Source organism: Nyctereutes procyonoides, unplaced genomic scaffold (genome assembly GCF_905146905.1).
Source record: "Nyctereutes procyonoides isolate TBG_1078 unplaced genomic scaffold, NYPRO_anot_genome, whole genome shotgun sequence".
Classification (NCBI taxonomy): domain Eukaryota; kingdom Metazoa; phylum Chordata; class Mammalia; order Carnivora; family Canidae; genus Nyctereutes; species Nyctereutes procyonoides.
This window is the reverse complement of record NW_026575140.1, coordinates 48011535-48028522: the sequence shown is the minus strand read 5'-3', so window position 1 is coordinate 48028522 and position 16988 is coordinate 48011535. Positions and strand designations below refer to the sequence as shown.

Sequence of the window (16988 nt, the reverse complement as noted above, 5' to 3'; positions counted from 1 at the left end):
GGGAGCGGGCTGAGGGGCAGAGATCAGAAGGTCAGCTCTGAGCTGCCTGCTAGGCCCCAGGTGGGATGCTGCCTGTCCAGGAGCAGAGGGATATGGAGCTGGGGGCAGGGGCCTGCCCTGGAGGTTTAAGTTTAGGCATCTTCCCTCAAAGATGGCATATTGCCTCTCAGTGTAGGTGGTCACCTTGGTGCCTTGCACACAGCTGGGTCAAGAGTTGTTCGGGGCTGTGCATTTCCGATGTTAGAGTCACTGGGGTCCTTTCTTTCTCATGTCCCCCTCTCATGCCCTCCTTTCTCCAGTTGTCCAGCCACATTAATTGACCCCACAGATGGAGATGCAGCTGGTTCTAAAATGCCAAGGTGCTCCCTGGCTGCTCTTGAGGGGCTCAGCTGGTGGTACTGGACAGGCCGTGACCAAGGTGTGTGCCCATTGCAGCAGACACAGGGGGCAGGCTTTGGGCTGGGCCTCAGTAGGGCAGGAAGAGAAGGTGATGTATAGATGAGAGGGTGAAAGGGCAGTGTGTTGGGGACACAAGCCATCTGGGGAACAGGGAGAGTGAGGAGGAAGTGCTACTTGGGGAGGGTGTATTTGGAATGGTGGTTCAGGTCAGGGGTAAAGAGCCTTATTCCTCTGGCATCCCTAGAGTCAGGCTGTATCCTCCAAATGGTCTCTCTACCATTTCCCCTTTTCCTTTTGTCCACTGACCGCCTCTTAGAAACTCATCAAGTTGCTCCTTGCTAAGGAGCCTTCTTTCAGGGTCCAAACCCTCAGTGGATCCTGTGTGGTAACCTGGTCCCTCTGCTGCTCCCCTTGGGGCCCTCTCCCCTTGTCGTCATCCTCCAGCCCCATTGATCTTTCAGTTCCTTGGACTTTCCATGCTTCCTATACCCCATTTGCAATTCTCCACGGATGTGGGGATGTACGAATATGTGTTAAAGTGGAGCTTCCACCTCCCAGGGTCTAGGAGGTGGGTCACCTTCCTTTCCCAGCACTTACTCACCTTCTTCCTAAAGTGGCCCAAGCTCTGGGTCCTTGGGTTTTGAATGAGACCCCTTCAAGGACGCCTGGCGATTTTCTGTCTTGGCTTCTACAGTGAGGTGATTGTCAAATCTCTTCTTAAGCAGGAGAGAAACTCCCAAGTTCAGCTAATGGTCCAGCACCCCTTCAACTCATTCCTGCTTTAGGGCTTTCATCCTGGATCCTTCTCTTTCCCTCTCAGCTCTCCCTTTCACTGATTAGTTCTGTCACTCACTGGAGTTCACTTTGAATCTCATTTCCCTGACACCCCTCTCTTCCTGATTGGGACAGATCCCCCCGATGTGATTTCACAGTATCCTCTATTATACCACAACTGTCACCGTGTAAATGTACATGTCGGTGTGATGTTTGTGAGAGTGGCCATCTCCCTCGACAGCGTCCCCTCAACTGTGCACTCCGTGAGGGCAGAACTCTGTCTCACGCACCATTTTATACCAACACCAAGCACAGTGTACACATAATTGACTCTTGACAAGCGTTTGGTAAATAAGAATAGAGAAGGAAGTCCTTAACGGACTCTGTCTGATGGGGAATGCAGAACATAATCATAACACAGCGTGCCAAAAGAAGCTGCCTCTCAGAGGGCCCAGAGCAACAGCAGCTGGCTGGCTCTGGGACTGTCAGCAGCAAAGACTTCTGGGAAGAGGTGACACCCAGGTGGAGTCTTGCAGCATATGGGGGCATCAGCCAGGTGAGGTGGGTGGATGTCAGAGGGGGAAGGTGGACATCTGGAGTGGTGGGCAGGGTGTGCAACATGTACATAGGAACAGGAGTATAGTAGAATTAGGGGCATGGAGCCTGGAGCCAGAATTCTAGGCCCTCTGCTCCCTTGCCATGTGTCCCTGTACCTCGGTGTCCTCATTTACAAAGTGTGGGTACCAATATTGCCTATCACATAGGCTGGTTGTAAGGATTAAAGTAGTTAATAGTTATGAAGTGTCTGCCTATGTATGTATCCATGTCTGTGTTCTACGTAGGGATTTGCTCTTTATCCATTAAGGACTTGCATGGTTGGGCATCCCAGGTGGCTCAGCAGTTTGATCCTGGAGACCCAGGATTGAGTCCCCACGTTGGGCTCCCTGCATGGAGTCTGCTTCTCCTGTGCCTGTGTCTCTGCCTCTCTCTGTGTGTGTCTCTCATGAATAAATAAAATCTTAAAAAAAAAAAAAAAAAGACTTGCGTGGTAAGGACTTAAACTGCACGTGACTTCCTTCACCACTTTCATCGGTAGTGTTATCTGGCCAGTCCTTGGTGATGACCTCTGTAGGCTGATGGCCCTGACCCTGTCTGCCATTCTCTGAGTGCTTGCCGTTTGTGTACTGGGCCGCCACGGGAGCCCTGGCTTGTACCAGCTTGTGCAGTGCCCTGCAACAGCCCTAGAAGGTAGGGGCAGCCCATGTTGAGGAAACAGGTCCAGAGAGGTTTGGTCACTTGCCAGAGGTCTCACAGTGTGTCTAGGAAGGGCAGAGGCAGGATGCAAGCACAGGTTGACCTAGCTGCAGCCATCAAAGCTCTGCTTACACTTAGTCATTCAGAGCTTCACCTCTGGGAGGTTGTGGTCCTGGTGGGTGCAGATTGGGTGAACTGCCCCATAGGTCCCTCCTTGGGCTTTCCCTGAGATGTCCAAGGCTGAGATGCCCTCCATCCTAAGGCCTTGCGTGGCCATCCCTCATACCTTGAATTGTTGGTCATTAATAACCAGTGATTATTGTTTTTTTTTTTTTAAGATTTTATTTATTTATTCATGAGAGACACAGAAGGAGACAGAGGCAGAGACACAGGCAGAGGGAGAAGCAGGCTCCATGCAGGAAGCCTGACCTGGGACTCAATCCCAGGTCTCCAGGATCACACCCCGGCTGAAGGCAGCGCTTAAACCGCTGAGCCACCCGGGCTGCCCCCGGCAATGTTTTAGAACCGATTTGCCACGCCTTGCCCGCACCTTCCTAGTTAAGGTCCAGGTGTGTGGATTTGGCACGTGCTCCCCAGGTGATTCTGATGTGTATCTCCAGAAGGATCAGCTGACCTGGCTCATTTTCATGACCACCTGTGGACCTTCCCTTGCTCCAGGAATGTTTGTGCCCCGTCTCTAAGCTGGAGGAGGGGGTGTGTGGAGGAGTGAGCACCCCATAACTGCAACAGACCAAGGTAGCAGCAGAGAAAAGGGGAGGAAGAGGAAGAGTCCCGGGGTGGTGGAGGAGGGGCAGCCATATCCTTCTCGGAGGGAATGAGGAGAAAGCGGCTCAGAAGCAGCAGTTCTGGGGCACAGGACAAGATGAGTTCAAGTATGACTAGAAAGCAAGGTTCTCAGGAGTCTGGGGTGAGGGAGACCTTGGGGAGGCTGGGGATGGCCCAGAGGCCAGATCCTGAGGCCTGGGGTGCTGAGCTTTCTGCTGAAAGCTGCCAGGCAGTGGGGCATCTCACAGGGCCCCTTCCCCTCCTGCTCCTTCTCCCTGCTCCATCTTGGCTCCTGACTCTTGCTTCTCCCCTTTTCCCCCGTTTCCAGCTCCTTGCTGTCTAATCTGCTGCTGCTGCTGGAAACTTTGCAATTCCTCTGACATGACTTTGATCTTCCTTTCTGAAGCTTCTCCCCGGGGAGAGAGATAAATACTTGCTTTTGTGCTCACCCAGTCACTCTGAGGCAGTACTTCCCGCCGATGAATTTCCATTTTAACTCTAACCCAGGAGCCTGCTGACTCTCTGATTTTCCACCACCACCATCACCCCCACACTGGGAGAGCTCTGTGCACTCTCTGCTCTGTGAGCTCTAAGTGATTGCAGCCCTCGGAGGCTGTTCCCATTTTTCTGCTCCCTGGAAGTTCAAGAGGAGAGGGACGAAACTGGATTGAGAGGGATGGCAGCCGTGGGTCGGGGCTGACCGTGGCTGGGCAGAGCCTTTGAGAGAGAGGAAGTCAATCCAGGCTCTTGGCCAGCAGCCACTGACCTTCACCAGCTCAAGTCCACAGTCCTCAAAGCCAGGAGCTTGTCAAGTCCCATACTTGCAGAAATCAGCATCCCTGTTTGGAAACTGCAGCCATACTGCTAACATGCTTGGCAGGGACCCCTTCCCCAGAGAGCCTCGTCCCATCAGCCTTTGGGCTCAGAAACCAAGAATTCATGCAAGCAGCCACGTTTCATGTTGGGGATGGGAACTAGGTGACTCAGGGTGATTTAAATGTCTTCTGGAAGCCTTAGCTTGCTTCTATGTATTTCTGTCTAGGTTAGACTGATTAGCAGAGCATTCACCCTCCCTCCCCCCAGATTCTTCACACGTACTTGAAAGGACTTTTCCCTTTGGTAAAGAGATCATAAATGTTTCAGAGCTGGAGGAATAGGAGGTCCCTGACTTACAAATCGTCAGCCTTTGAAAGACCCAGATAGACTGATATGTTGATCAGGGGAAGGCTGGAGCCCACTGGTGATAGCAGAGGGCCAGCCTGCAGCTGGACTGGGGGCATCAGGGAGCAGGGGTTTCCTGCCAGAGGTAGCCATGAGTCCCACAGCTTTGTTGGATCCTGGCTTAGAATAAACTAAATGATTTGTTAGACCCAAGGGTTGCACCTACTAGATGCTTCTAGAGGGCTGGTTGAGGACCCTGACTCCCCACCCTAACTGGGATTTAAGGAAGAACGAGTTCCAGGTTCCAAACAGTCAGCTTATGAACATGCCTCTGGGAATCCACATTAGCTCCACTACCTAAAAACACAATTCTTTGGGTTTTGGGGAGACTTAATTAAGTTCTCTCAGGGCAAAAAGGGGTTCCATGGAACTGAGGAGGAGCTGAACATCCAGGCCTCAGCAAGGAGCTGGTCATTCTGTCTTCTATGTCTGTCTGTTGTTTCTTCAGTGTACCCCCACACCAGTGGCTTAGTTATCATTCTGAATAAAAGATATTTGCATGTGATGCAAATGCAAAAGGCCTGCCAAAAGCAGCCCAGTGAAAAACCTCACTTGCTCCTCTCTGCCACCCAATTCCTCTCCTAAGGAGCAGCCAAAGTTACCAGCTTCTTGGGGCTCCTTCCAGAGATGCTCTTCCCTCTGCTAACATGTGTACTATGTGTGTATGTATGTTGTCCTTCTATAAGCCAAAGAGTAGCATACTTTATGCACTGCTCTGCACACAACTCTATTCACATTTCTTTGAGTTTGCTCCATATTGGTGTGTAAGGAGTGTCTTTATCCTTTCTCACAGCTATGTAGTGTTCAATTGCATGGATAAGCGTGATTTAAATTAACTTGTTTTAGAGCACCTGGCTAGCTCAGTCGGAAGAGCCTGTGACTCTTGCTCTAAGAGTCATGAGTTCGAGCTCCATGTTGGGTATAGAGATTACTAGAAATAAAAACAAAACTTAAAAAAAATTTTTTAAAGGTTAACCTGCTTCACAATGATGAAGATTTTTTTTGTCTGCAGCCTTTTATGCTTCTAAACATGGCCACCTAGAATCTTGTGTATAACAGATGGCCTTGTGGATGTGCTGGTTCACACAAATAGGAGTAATGTGTAAGGCAAGCGCCCCGAGTGGAACTTGTGAGGATTTTAATATGTCCTTCTCTCTAGGCCAAAGGATGCCATTCGGGCCCTGAAGAAGCGGCTTAATGGGAACCGGAACTACAGAGAGGTCATGCTGGCATTAACAGTGAGTGCTGCCCTCGGGGTTAGGGTGGGGGCAGAGCAGCTGAGGAAATCCACATTCACAGCCTTGCCCTACTCCCAGAGGCAGGGCCTTCCCTCTGTCCACTCGGCACAGCCTCCAGCAGCCACGGCCTGTGGACGGTTTGGTGTGAGCACCAGCAGAGTGTAGCAGAGCCTTCCCACAGTGCCTTTGGGTTTTCCTGCTTTTCCCTGAAGTGAGGGGATGGGCTGCAAGCTGGTACATACCAGCAGAAGATCAGGCATGGGCAGCACTGACTAATACAGAAGCCCAGAGCAGAGAAGTCAAAGGCCTGCCTGTGGATGTCCTTCTGTGACACAGCCATACTAGCTGCCTTCCTAGGTGTCCAGTCTCTCCTTACAAACCTGCTACCATCCACCCCGAACCTGCCTGGGACTGTGCTGGGCTTTTCTGGTGTTAAAGTGATTGCTTACAGTAACCTTCCCAGACTGATTTCATCATCCCATCAATGCGGAGAGAGGCCTGGGGGTTCTCAGAGTGTCCAGCTGTGGATTATGGAGTCAAAGCAGTCATTGGTGTAGGGGTTCTGGAAAAAGCCAGCCTAGTGACTCCTTTCAGGAAGAAACAGACCAGATTTTTGCCCTTTCTTAAAATGTCACGAAACTTGGTGGCGCAGTGGTTTAGCACCTGCCTTTAGCCCAGGGCACGATCCTGGAGACCCGGGATCGAATCCCACGTTGGGCTCCCAGTGCATGGGGCCTGCTTCTCCCTCTGCCTGTGTCTCTGCCTCTCTCTCATTCTCTCTCTCTCTCTCTCTCTCTCTCTCTGTGTGTGACTATCATAAATAAATAAAAATTTAAAAAAACATTAAAAAAAGAAAATGTCATGAAACTCAAAGGGACAACTGCTCCAAGGGTTATTTCTGTCTGGAAAGCTAACAGTTACTCAGATGTGGCAAAATCGGGGCCACGGTGAGTTCTTATGGTGGAAGCTGCAACAGGTCAGCAGTGGGCTTCTCTGCAGGTTTCAGTAGTTTGTTGTTTATCCAAAACAGCTATAACATGTTTCCTTTTAAAGCAGAGAAACTGTTTGGATTCTTCACCCAAGTAAAAACCCAAGACTTATTTTGAGATCCTTCTCTGCCAGGGAATTGGGGTTTGAATAATAAAGAAAAAAAAAAAGGATCCCTGGGTGGCGCAGCAGTTTGGTGCCTGCCTTTGGCCCAGGGCGCGATCCTGGAGACCCGGGATCGAATCCCACATCAGGCTCCTGGTGCATGGAGCCTGCTTCTCCCTCTGCCTATGTCTCTGCCTCTCTCTCTCTCTCTCTCTCTCTATCTCTCTCTCTCTCTCTCTGTGTGTGTGTGTGTGACTGACATAAATAAATAAAAAATTTAAAAAAAAAAAAAAAGACCAGCTGAGGTATAGTGACTTGAAAGCTTTCAGGTTTTTTTCTCAGAATTTGATCCATGGCATTTACTAAACCCAGAGTGATGCCCAAAAGGAATTGTTCTCAGTAACTGAAATCACCAAGGAATGAACACTAACATATCAGGGCATTTTCCTGTTATCTAAAACATACCCCTTTATACACCCAACTTCATGGGAACCATGTTGTTGGATGGAATCTTTCTTTTTTCTTTTTTAAGATTTTATTTATTTATTTTAGAGAGACTGAGAGCAAGTGCACATGGGAGTGGGAGGAGGGGGAAAGAATCTCAAGCAGATTCTACACTGAGTATGGAGCTCAATGTGGGCCTCGATTTCACGACCCTGAGATCACAACCTGAGCTAAACCCAAGAGTCTGACGTTTAACTGACTAAGCTACCCAGGCCCCCAAGAATTGAAATCTTTCTCTTTTTTTTTTTAATTTTATTTATTTATTCATGAGAGACACAGAGGCAGGGACACAGGCAGAGAAGAAGCAGGCTCCACGCAGGGAGCCCCATGTGGGACGCGATCCCGGGTCTCCAGGATCACAACCTGAGCTGAAGGTGGCGCTAAACCGCTGAGCCACTCAGGCGTCCCTGGAAATCTTTCTTAAGTGGTCTCTGTTTTTACTTCCTTCTGAAAGAAAATGGTGAACATCATTGAGCCTTTCCTGGTGGTTAGGTTTATTGCTATTATTACTATTATTCCAACAACTTTGTGGAGATACATATAACATATGTAAGTTTAAGACACGTAAGGTCGGGAAATCCCTCTATCCCCTCACATGATTACCTTTGTTGGGGAAGGAGGGGAGAGCATTTAAGATCTAATTTCTTGGGACTCCTGGGTGGCTCAGTTGAGCGTCTAGCTATTGATTTCTGCTCAGGTCAGGATCTCAGGGTCCTAGGATTAAGCCCTGTGTCAGGCTCCCCATGCAGAGGGGAATCTGCCTGAGGATTCTTTCTCTCTCTCCCTCTGCCCCTCCCTTGGTTTGTGCGCATGTGCACATGCACATGCTTAGGCTTTCTCTCTCTCTCTCTTTCTCAAAACATTCACTCACTTTCTCTCTAAAATTAATATTTTAAAAAAAGATCTAATATCAAAAAAAAAAGATCTAATATCTTAACTGTCAAGTATATACTACAGTGTTAATTGTAGTCACAATACTGTACATTAGCTCCCCAGAGCTTACTTACCTTGTAGCTGGGAACTCATACCTTCTGACCAACATTTCCCCATTTCCCCTCCCCTACAGTTAGCATTCTACTCTCTGTTGCTATGAGTTCAGCTTTTTTAGATTCCATATTTAAGTGACATATTGGGTATCTGTTTTTCTGTATTTGACTCATTTCAATTAGTGTAATGACCTCAAGGTCCATCCATGTTGTCGCAAAAGGCAGGATTTCCTTCCTTTTTATGGCTGAATATTTGTGTGTGTGTGTGTGTACATGGATAAAGAAATATCAGACATCTATCAAATTTTATTTATACATTTATCCATCAGTGGGTACTTCTATTTCCATGTCTTGGCTATGTGAATAAAGCCACAGTGAACATAGGGGTACAGATACCTCTTTGATACCCTGTTTTCATTTATTTTAGATATATACCCAAGAGTGGGATTGCTGGATCATGGTTTTTGTTTGTTTTGTTTTGTGTTGTTTTAGGAGCCCGTTTTTAATTTTTTAGGAGCTTCCATAGTGGCTGCACCAATTTACATTCCCACCAGCAGTGCACAAGGATTCCCTTTTCTCCACATCCTTGCCAACACTTGTCTCTTGTCTTTTTAATAATTGCCATTCTAACAAGTGTGAAGTGATCCCTTATTGTGGTTTTGATTTGCATTTCCCTGATGATTAGTGATGTTGAACATCTTTTCATGTGCCTGTTGGCCATTTGTGCATCTTCCTTGAAAACATGTTTGTTTAAAGTCCTTTGCCCATTTTTTAAAGTTTATTTTTAGTAATTTCTACACCCATCTTGGGGCTCGAACTCATGACCCCACGATCAAGAGTCAAATGCTCTGACTGAGCCAGCCAGATGCCCCACCTTTCCCTACTTGTAATTGGATTGGTTTTAGGTTTTTGGTTTGTTTGGGGATAGTTTTTTTGCTCTTGAGTCGTTTAAGGTCTATATATATATATATATATATATATATATATATATATTTTTTTTTTTAGAAGTAGGAGTTTATTATTATTTTTTAAATTTTTATTTATTTATGATAGTCACACACACAGAGAGAGAGAGAGAGGCAGAGACATAGGCAGAGGGAGAAGCAGGCTCCATGCACCGGGAGCCCGACGTGGGATTCTATCCCGGGTCTCCAGGATCGCGCCCTGGGCCAAAGGCAGGCGCTAAACCGCTGCGCCACCCAGGGATCCCTTATATTTTTTTTTAATTTCTATTTATTTAGGTCCTTATATATTTTTGACATTAACCCCTTATTAGATACATGGTTTGCAAATATTTTTCTCATTCTGTAGAGTGCCGTTTTATTTTGCTGATTGTTTCTTTTGCTGTGCAAAACTTTTTTAGTTTGACATAGTTCCACTTGTTTATTTTCATTTTTGTTGCCTTTGTTTTTGGTTTCACATCCAAAAAATCTTTGTCAAGACTAATGTCAAGAAACTTTTTTCCCTTTGTCATCTTTTGGCAGTTTTACAGTTTGGGGTCTTAAATTTAAGTCTTTAGTCCATTTTGAGTTAATTTTTGTGAGTGGTGTAAGATAGGAGTGCAGTTCTATTCTTCTCTGTGTGGTTATCCAGTTGTCCCAACACTGTTTGTAAAAGAGACTGTCCTTTCCCCATTGAATTGTCATACCTCTTTTATCAAATATTAGTGGACCATATATGTACGTATGCATTTATTTCTGGACTCTCAATTCTGTTCCATTGTTTTTTTTTTTGCCAGTACCATACTGTTATGATTTTTTTTTACTATTATTATTATACCTTTGTAATATGGTTTGAAATCAGGAAGTATGATGTCTCCACCTTTATTCTTCTATCTCAAGATTGCTTTGGCTATTCAGGATCTTTTCTGGTTCCATATGAATTTTAGAATCATTTCTCCTATTTCTGTGAAATCTGTAGATGGCTTTGGGGAGTATGGACATTTTAATAATATTAATTCTTCCAATCCATGAACATGAGATATCTTTCCATTTATTTCTGGCTCTTTTAATTTCTCTCATCAGTGTCTTATAATTTTCAGGGTACAGATCTTTCACCTCTTTGGTTAAATTTATTCCTGTTTTTTGTTTGCTTGTTTGTTGATGTGGTCAGGTCTTTGCAAATCCAGGGATGCCTTTGGGAGACTTCTGACAGCTGCAGATCCCTTGTCCCTACACCAAAGGCTCCAGCCTGGTGCACATTGTCTGGTCTTATGTCTACTTTTATGGCTTCTCTGTCTTTGTCTTCGCTTGTTCTATTAGTTGCTGTCATTCCTCTTGTTTCTTGTGGGACTTTCACAAAGGTATTAATATTACCCCAAACAGGAGTTTGTTGGAGTTCTGGAGAGGCTCTCTGCTTGGGCCTCAGTGTATTGACTTGAAATGGCCATACCTGATTGCTTAGAGGTACCTTTTGTACCCCATGGGCTTTGACTGCTGGAAAAAAGCAGCTGTGTGTTTCATGCCCTAGAACCTATAGGAGCCGATTTACCAATGGCATTTTTGGCAGAGTCCCTGAAGTGGCTAAATAGCTGTTGCCAGCCAGGGAGGGCCCTGCTGACTTTAAAGTCTGCCATCTTGGAAGATGTCAGGATGTGCTCCCCAAAAGTGAGTTGGGTGTCCTGGCCCACTGTTGCCCTGAGCATGATGGCAGACTACAGCTGCCCTGCCATGTTGGCCTTCCTCCTCTTCTTTTTCCCATGTTTTTTCTCACCATGCCTTTTTTCCTCCTGCCTTTCCCTTTCCCACTGGCTCCTCAAAATAAACCATTCTTCCTGCCACATGCCTTGACCCTAGCAGCCCAATGCCTGCATAGGCAAAGTTAGGAGAGGGTTTTAGAGAATCCTAGAAAGAAGGGAAACTGTGAGTTCCCAGAGAGCAAGAAGAACCCCTCTGGATCCTCTCTGCAGCACCTGTGGTCACTGTGAGAGTGAATGCTGGTTGCCTTGTGGTCACCTGGAATCAGGCATGTGCAGAGGCTAAGAGAATGTCCTCTTGGCTGAGGAAAACCTTGGTGACCTGAGGACACTGAGCTTCAAGGTCTCCCTTGGCGAGCCAAGTAGAACCTGGAGCCTCCCACAGTACAGGCTGGCGGTGGGGAAAGGAACCGTATTGAGTGGCTCTCTGGCTGCCAGGCAGGGCGCACATGCCAGCTGTGGCCTCCTCAGTGAAGTTACTCACATCTCCAGGCCTCAGCTTTGTTACTCTAAAATGGGATAATATCCACCTTACAGGGCTATTTCCAGGAGCAGATGAAGGAACAAGAAATCTGGCACATGTTGCCTGTCATCTGAGGGAACTCCCAGCTGATCTTGGAGGAGACCTGGGGGCATGGGGTGGCCCTGTGGCCTCATTGTGGGTGAGGAGACAAGGGGTCCAGAGAAGGTCGATCTATTTAAAGAGAATTAATTTGTTGTGAGACTGGAATGAAATGGCATAATGTGGAGGCTCCTGCATGGTGCTGGCTTGTAGTCCACTTTGCATTAGCGTTAAGAGTGTGGTCCTTTCCCGATTGCCATGCTTTGGCAAGGTAATGCCTCCTTTTAGGAACCCAGCCCTGCATAAGACAACCAGTGGTCAGTTGTTTGGGTCACTGAAAATACTCAGGCAGTCAGAAATGTCCCCTGTTGTTGGTCACATTCCAAGGAGACATTCCCCACTAGTTGACTGTGGCACTGGGGTATGCTGGTGTGGGAAGGGCCAGCTGATTGTATGGGTTGGTTTACAGAGTGCTGAGAAGTTCAGAAAGCTGTGTTCAAGGCTGGAGAGACCCTCCAGTTGATACCCCTGAATTCCAGGGGGCCTCTCCCCTTTCCCTTTCCTTGGGTGTGTACAGCAGCCTCCTAAATGGCAATCATATCATCCTAGTCCTCATTTACTGCCCCGCAAGGCCATGCAGGGCAGTGTGCTAGGTGCTTCAAATATACTTTCTTATCCTTACTGGAGTCCCACAAGGGGGCACTCATGTGCCCACTTCACGGATGAGGAAGCTGAGGCTCAGACAGCTGGTCCTGGGCCATTTAGGGAGGAAGTGGCAGAGCTGAGATTCAAGCCCACACTGGCCATCTGGCCAGAACCCACATGTGCTGTGCTTTTGAGTGGCTAAGGCCTGCCTAATTCATTTTTCTAGACAAGAGAGGAGCGAGCAGGGTGTGTGAACACGGACCTTGAAGCTGACTAGCAGCTGAGGCCCACAAACCATTTATTAAGAGAAGAAAATCCTTAGTCATTGCCAATATTAGCTGCAGAGGCAAGGTTGTGTGGGACGTGTTCGCGTGTGTGTATGTGTCAAGGTGAGTGCGTGTGTTTGCTTACTCATATACAAAGGCCAATAATTCACGGGGCAATTCAGGCTGTCACAGCAGCCCTCTCTGTCAGAGTCTGAGTCCCACTGGCTAACGTCTCACACGCAGAATCCAGGAGAGAGGAGTTAAAATGCTAATTTTCAGGGACCGCTCAGTCATTTTGATCTCATTAAAACACCAGCATCCTTCTCATGCAAAACTGGTGCCTCAATTACCAGCTAATTGCCTGATTATTGTGCAGGCACAGGCGACTTTAGTCAGCAAGGGACGCCTGAATTAGAGTGAAGGGATGCAATGCCATCCCAGTGTGACTCTGAAAGAGATGGTGGAACCATGTGGAAGAAGGAAGAGGTGGGGTCAGGGTGGAAACTCAGCTGCCATTGTGGTGACCCCTCCTTCCTCTCCCCTCTCCTTAGGTGCTGGAGACTTGTGTGAAGAACTGTGGCCACCGCTTCCACATTCTCGTGGCCAACCGGGATTTCATTGACAGCGTCCTCGTCAAAATCATCTCTCCCAAGAACAACCCTCCCACCATTGTGCAGGACAAGGTGCTTGCTCTGATTCAGGTAGGTGAGCTCCCTTTGTCTAGTTTGTTGGGACCCACTGAGATGGGGCCCCTTAGCTATGGGTCCTCGTGCTTTCCCATCATTTGGAGGGAAGAATGGAGGCCCTCCTGGGTTTAAATACCTGTTGCAAAATGCTTATTTTTCTGTGCTTATCCCACTGGAATAAAAGCCTGAGAGGGAGCTCTCAAGCCAGTTGAGAGAGCCTTCACTTGTTTTCTGGGTGCCTGGCTCTCTATTGCCCCCAGAGGTGGGTGGGGGTTCCCCACCCCCACCCCGACAGGCCTCTGAGCCATCAGGGACAGTGTGGAGTAGGAATAACTGTGCTAGAGCCATTTGCAGGGCTGGCAAGGCATAGGGTCAGGGCCAGCTTGGCAGCAGGTGGGGGTGGGATCCAGGGAGACCGTGTTAAGGAGTGATTCACTGAGGAGATGACATTTCTGCTGGACCCTGGAGGTAAGAAGCTTGATGGAAAGGTCAGAGTGTGAGAAGTAGCACAGGCAAAGGGACTAGCATGTGCATCAGAGACAGCAGTTGACACATTCGGGATTTGTTCATTATTAATGGCTGTGTAACAAATTACCCCAAAACTTAGAGGCTTCACACAACAAATGTTTATGACTTCCTTGTTTCTGTGGGTCAGGAATTCAGGAGCAGCTTAAGTGAGTGCTTCTGGCTCAGACGCTCTCAGGAGGTTGTGGGCAAGACGTCAGCCAGAATTGCCTCATCTGCAAGCTCCATGAGCTGGAGGAGCCACGATGAGCTGGAGGAGCCACGTCCAGGTGGCTCGCCACAGGGCTGTTGGCAGGAGGCCCCAGTTCCTTGCTGACTATTGGTAGGAGGCCTGGGTTTCTTGCTGTGTAGACTCCTGAGTGTCCTTATAACATGGCAGCAGGTTTTCCCTAAAGCAGGCAGTCCAAAGGAGAGTGGGAGAGAAACTGCAGTGCCTCTGGGGACTGAGTCTGAGAGATTATGCATCATCTTTTCTGTCCTATTCCGTTTGTTAGAAGGGAGTCCAGCCTCAAAAGTCAGGAAATGAAGCTGCACCTCTTGAAGAGAAGATGCTTTAAAAAAAAAAATTTTTTTGTTTTTTGTTTATTTGAGAGAAAGAGACAGAGGTAGTGACAGCAGGAATGGGGAGCAGAGGGAGAAGCAGGCTCTCCAGGAGAAGGGAGCCTGACATGGGGCTTGATCCCAGGACACTGGGATCATGACCTGAGCCAAAGGCAGATGCTTAAAGGACTGAGCCACCCAGGCGCCCCAGAAAAGGATTCTTTAAAACCATTGTGTGTAATTAAGAATGTCTGGGGCTAGAAGATGAGGCCAGAGGGATGGTCAAGGGCTTGTACTGACAGTTGGTGCTCTGTCCTATAGGCAGTGGGGAACATTTCTGAGCTGGGTGTCTGCAGATGGAGCCCCCTGGTGATACATGTCAACCAGCACAGTGGTCCTATGGTAGAGGGCAGCTAGAGCCTAGGCGCCAAGGAGTGGGGCAGGGGGTAGGCAGAAGGCACTGTGATCAGGGCTGAGCATAGGGGCTTTTGAGGTGGTGGTGGCACCTGAGGCTGGAAAAGAAAGTTGTGGCCCTTCCCAAGGGCTCAGCTTGCTCTGTCTATTCTTTCCTAGGTCCTCTATCTGAGAAACCTCTCCATCATTCCAACAGCCCCCAGAGGCCTCCCCACCACTAGATTTACAGTATTCCCTCTCTCCTTTCACCCTCTTTTGTGGTCTTCTCTACTTCTGTCATTTGCCTCACTCTGAGTTCCCTAAGAGTCCAGGGATGTTATATCCCTGGGGTCTAGAGCAGTTGCTGTGTAGAGTAGGTGTTCAGTAATTTGCTTTTCTTAACAAATGGATGGGTGTAGTTTGCTGAAGCTCTAAGGGGAGGAGTATGGGTGATAGCAGAGCCCCTCCATGTTTCCTTAGGTGGTCCCTATCTCTTCATTCTGCCCACCTGGTGTGTCTCCATGTCTCGCCCTCCCCACCCCCCCCACGGGTACAAACCTGGTGTGTCTCAGTGTCTCTCCCTCTCTCTCCTCCTCCTCTCTCTCTCTCTCTCTCTCTCTCTCTCACACACACACACACACACACACACACACACACACACACAAACCACCTCCTCCTCCACCTGGAAGGAGCACTTCCTGGGGCCAGGCCCGGTGGGTGGTTGGCCACCCCTGTCAAGCACGGCCATGGCTAGGCTTGTGATCTGCCCTGCCCCTGTTGGCTGGGGGGCTCCCTGGCTGAAGCCACGGAGAGCCTTGTGTACTGGCTATGGCTGTCCTGTCAGGGTCACTGCCTACTCTCAGCACTGCTTCTCCCAGCTATGTAATTTCAGCAGGTATTTTAACTTCTCTGGGCTTCTACCTCTTTATCTGTAAAGTGGAGACCTGTGTCCCTGCTCTCTACTCCCAGTCTGGAGTCTTAGATCAGCCCATGGTGGCTGCAGTGGTTGGTACCCATGTTGTGAGTAGCACAACCTATGGCAGCACCAGTCTGGAGTCTTAGATCAGCCCATGGTGGCTGCAGTGGTTGGTACCCATGTTGTGAGTAGCACAACCTATGGCAGCAGCATGTGTGCCCCCCTGCAGGGGCTGGAGCAGGATGGGCCCCTGAGGGCCTTGCAGGCTCCTTGTCCCACCAGGATGCACTGGACAGTCACCTGGTCCAGCTGGGAAAACACCAAGGGCTTTGGATAAGGGTAGTTCTGGGTAGCCTTGCTTACCTGCCCAGGGAGGGTTCTCCTCTCCAGGTTTTGAAACTTCCTAAAGAACTTTTGTCTTTGGTCATGGCCACCCAACAGTATAAAGCTGATAGCATTCAGAGTTGGCAGATGGCTTCTGTAATGGGCTGGACAAAAGAACAAATAGGATGTTCAGCCTTTTCTTTCCTTTTTATTGAATTCTAATATATGTACAGGAGATCACACATTAAACTCGCATGTACAATGTGATAAGATTTTACAAACCAAATATACCCATCTAAACCAGCCCCTGTGTCATCAAGCAGAATATGACCTGCACCCAAAAAGGCCCCCCATCTCCTGGGGGGATCACCTCGCCTCACAGCTGGGATGGATTTTTCCTGTTCTTGAACTTGCCCTGTGTGGACTCTGCAATGAGCACTCTCTTATGTCTGTGTGTCTGGCCGCACCTTATTTGCAGGCCTCACGTCATCATTGGGTATGGCCATAGGCTTTCCATTCCCCTTGTTCACATCACTGTGCCCAGGTCCCTCTGGGTGAATGTGCCATGGTTTGTTTATCCTTCCTACTGATGCTCAGGACTTGGTGTTCCCAGTTTGGAGCCATTATAAAAAATGCTGCTGTGAACATCTAGGAGGTGTCTTGTGGTGAGCATGTGTATTCATTTCTGTTAGATCTGTATTAATTCAGATACGTGACACTGCCATCTTTGTTGGTGAATAATGGTAAAATATTAGTGGTTTCATGTGGGTCAGCCGCATAGCTGGGAGTGGAATTGCTGGGTGGTGGGGCATGGCCAAGCTCCAGTTTATTGGTTACACCAGTGAGGACCTGCCATTCTTTCCTGCCAGCACGCAAAAACTTCAGTTGCATAACATTTTCACCAACGCATCCTCGTGAAAGCTCATCTGATGAGTATGTGGACATATTACATCTTGTCAACCTGTTCTTAACTCTTTGGTGAAAGCGGATGATTTTATTTACCTGTTGAATATACTTTTAAGACTGGGTGGGCTCCCCTAAGAGTCTGATACTCCCCTGGGGAGGGCAGGTGCTGTTCCTGCCATGATGCTAGAGTGGGGATGGAGGCGACAGATCCCTGGCCCTCCTGCCAGCCTGTGAGTAGGCAGCAGGCCATCAGAGAAATGCAGCTAGACTGAAAAG

The 16988-nt window shown here is 48.2% G+C and overlaps 1 protein-coding gene across 3 annotated transcripts in view; it reads left to right on the top strand.

The window, feature by feature from the left end:
* Positions 1–16988, top strand: part of TOM1L2 (target of myb1 like 2 membrane trafficking protein) — a 121355-nt gene that overhangs the window by 63458 nt on the left and 40909 nt on the right. For all 3 annotated transcript variants that reach the window (XM_055304903.1, XM_055304901.1, XM_055304900.1), the window contains exons 3-4: positions 5594–5672; positions 12974–13123. In XM_055304903.1, the coding sequence (XP_055160878.1) occupies positions 5594–5672; positions 12974–13123 (229 nt within the window). The remainder of the gene's footprint in view (positions 1–5593; positions 5673–12973; positions 13124–16988) is intronic.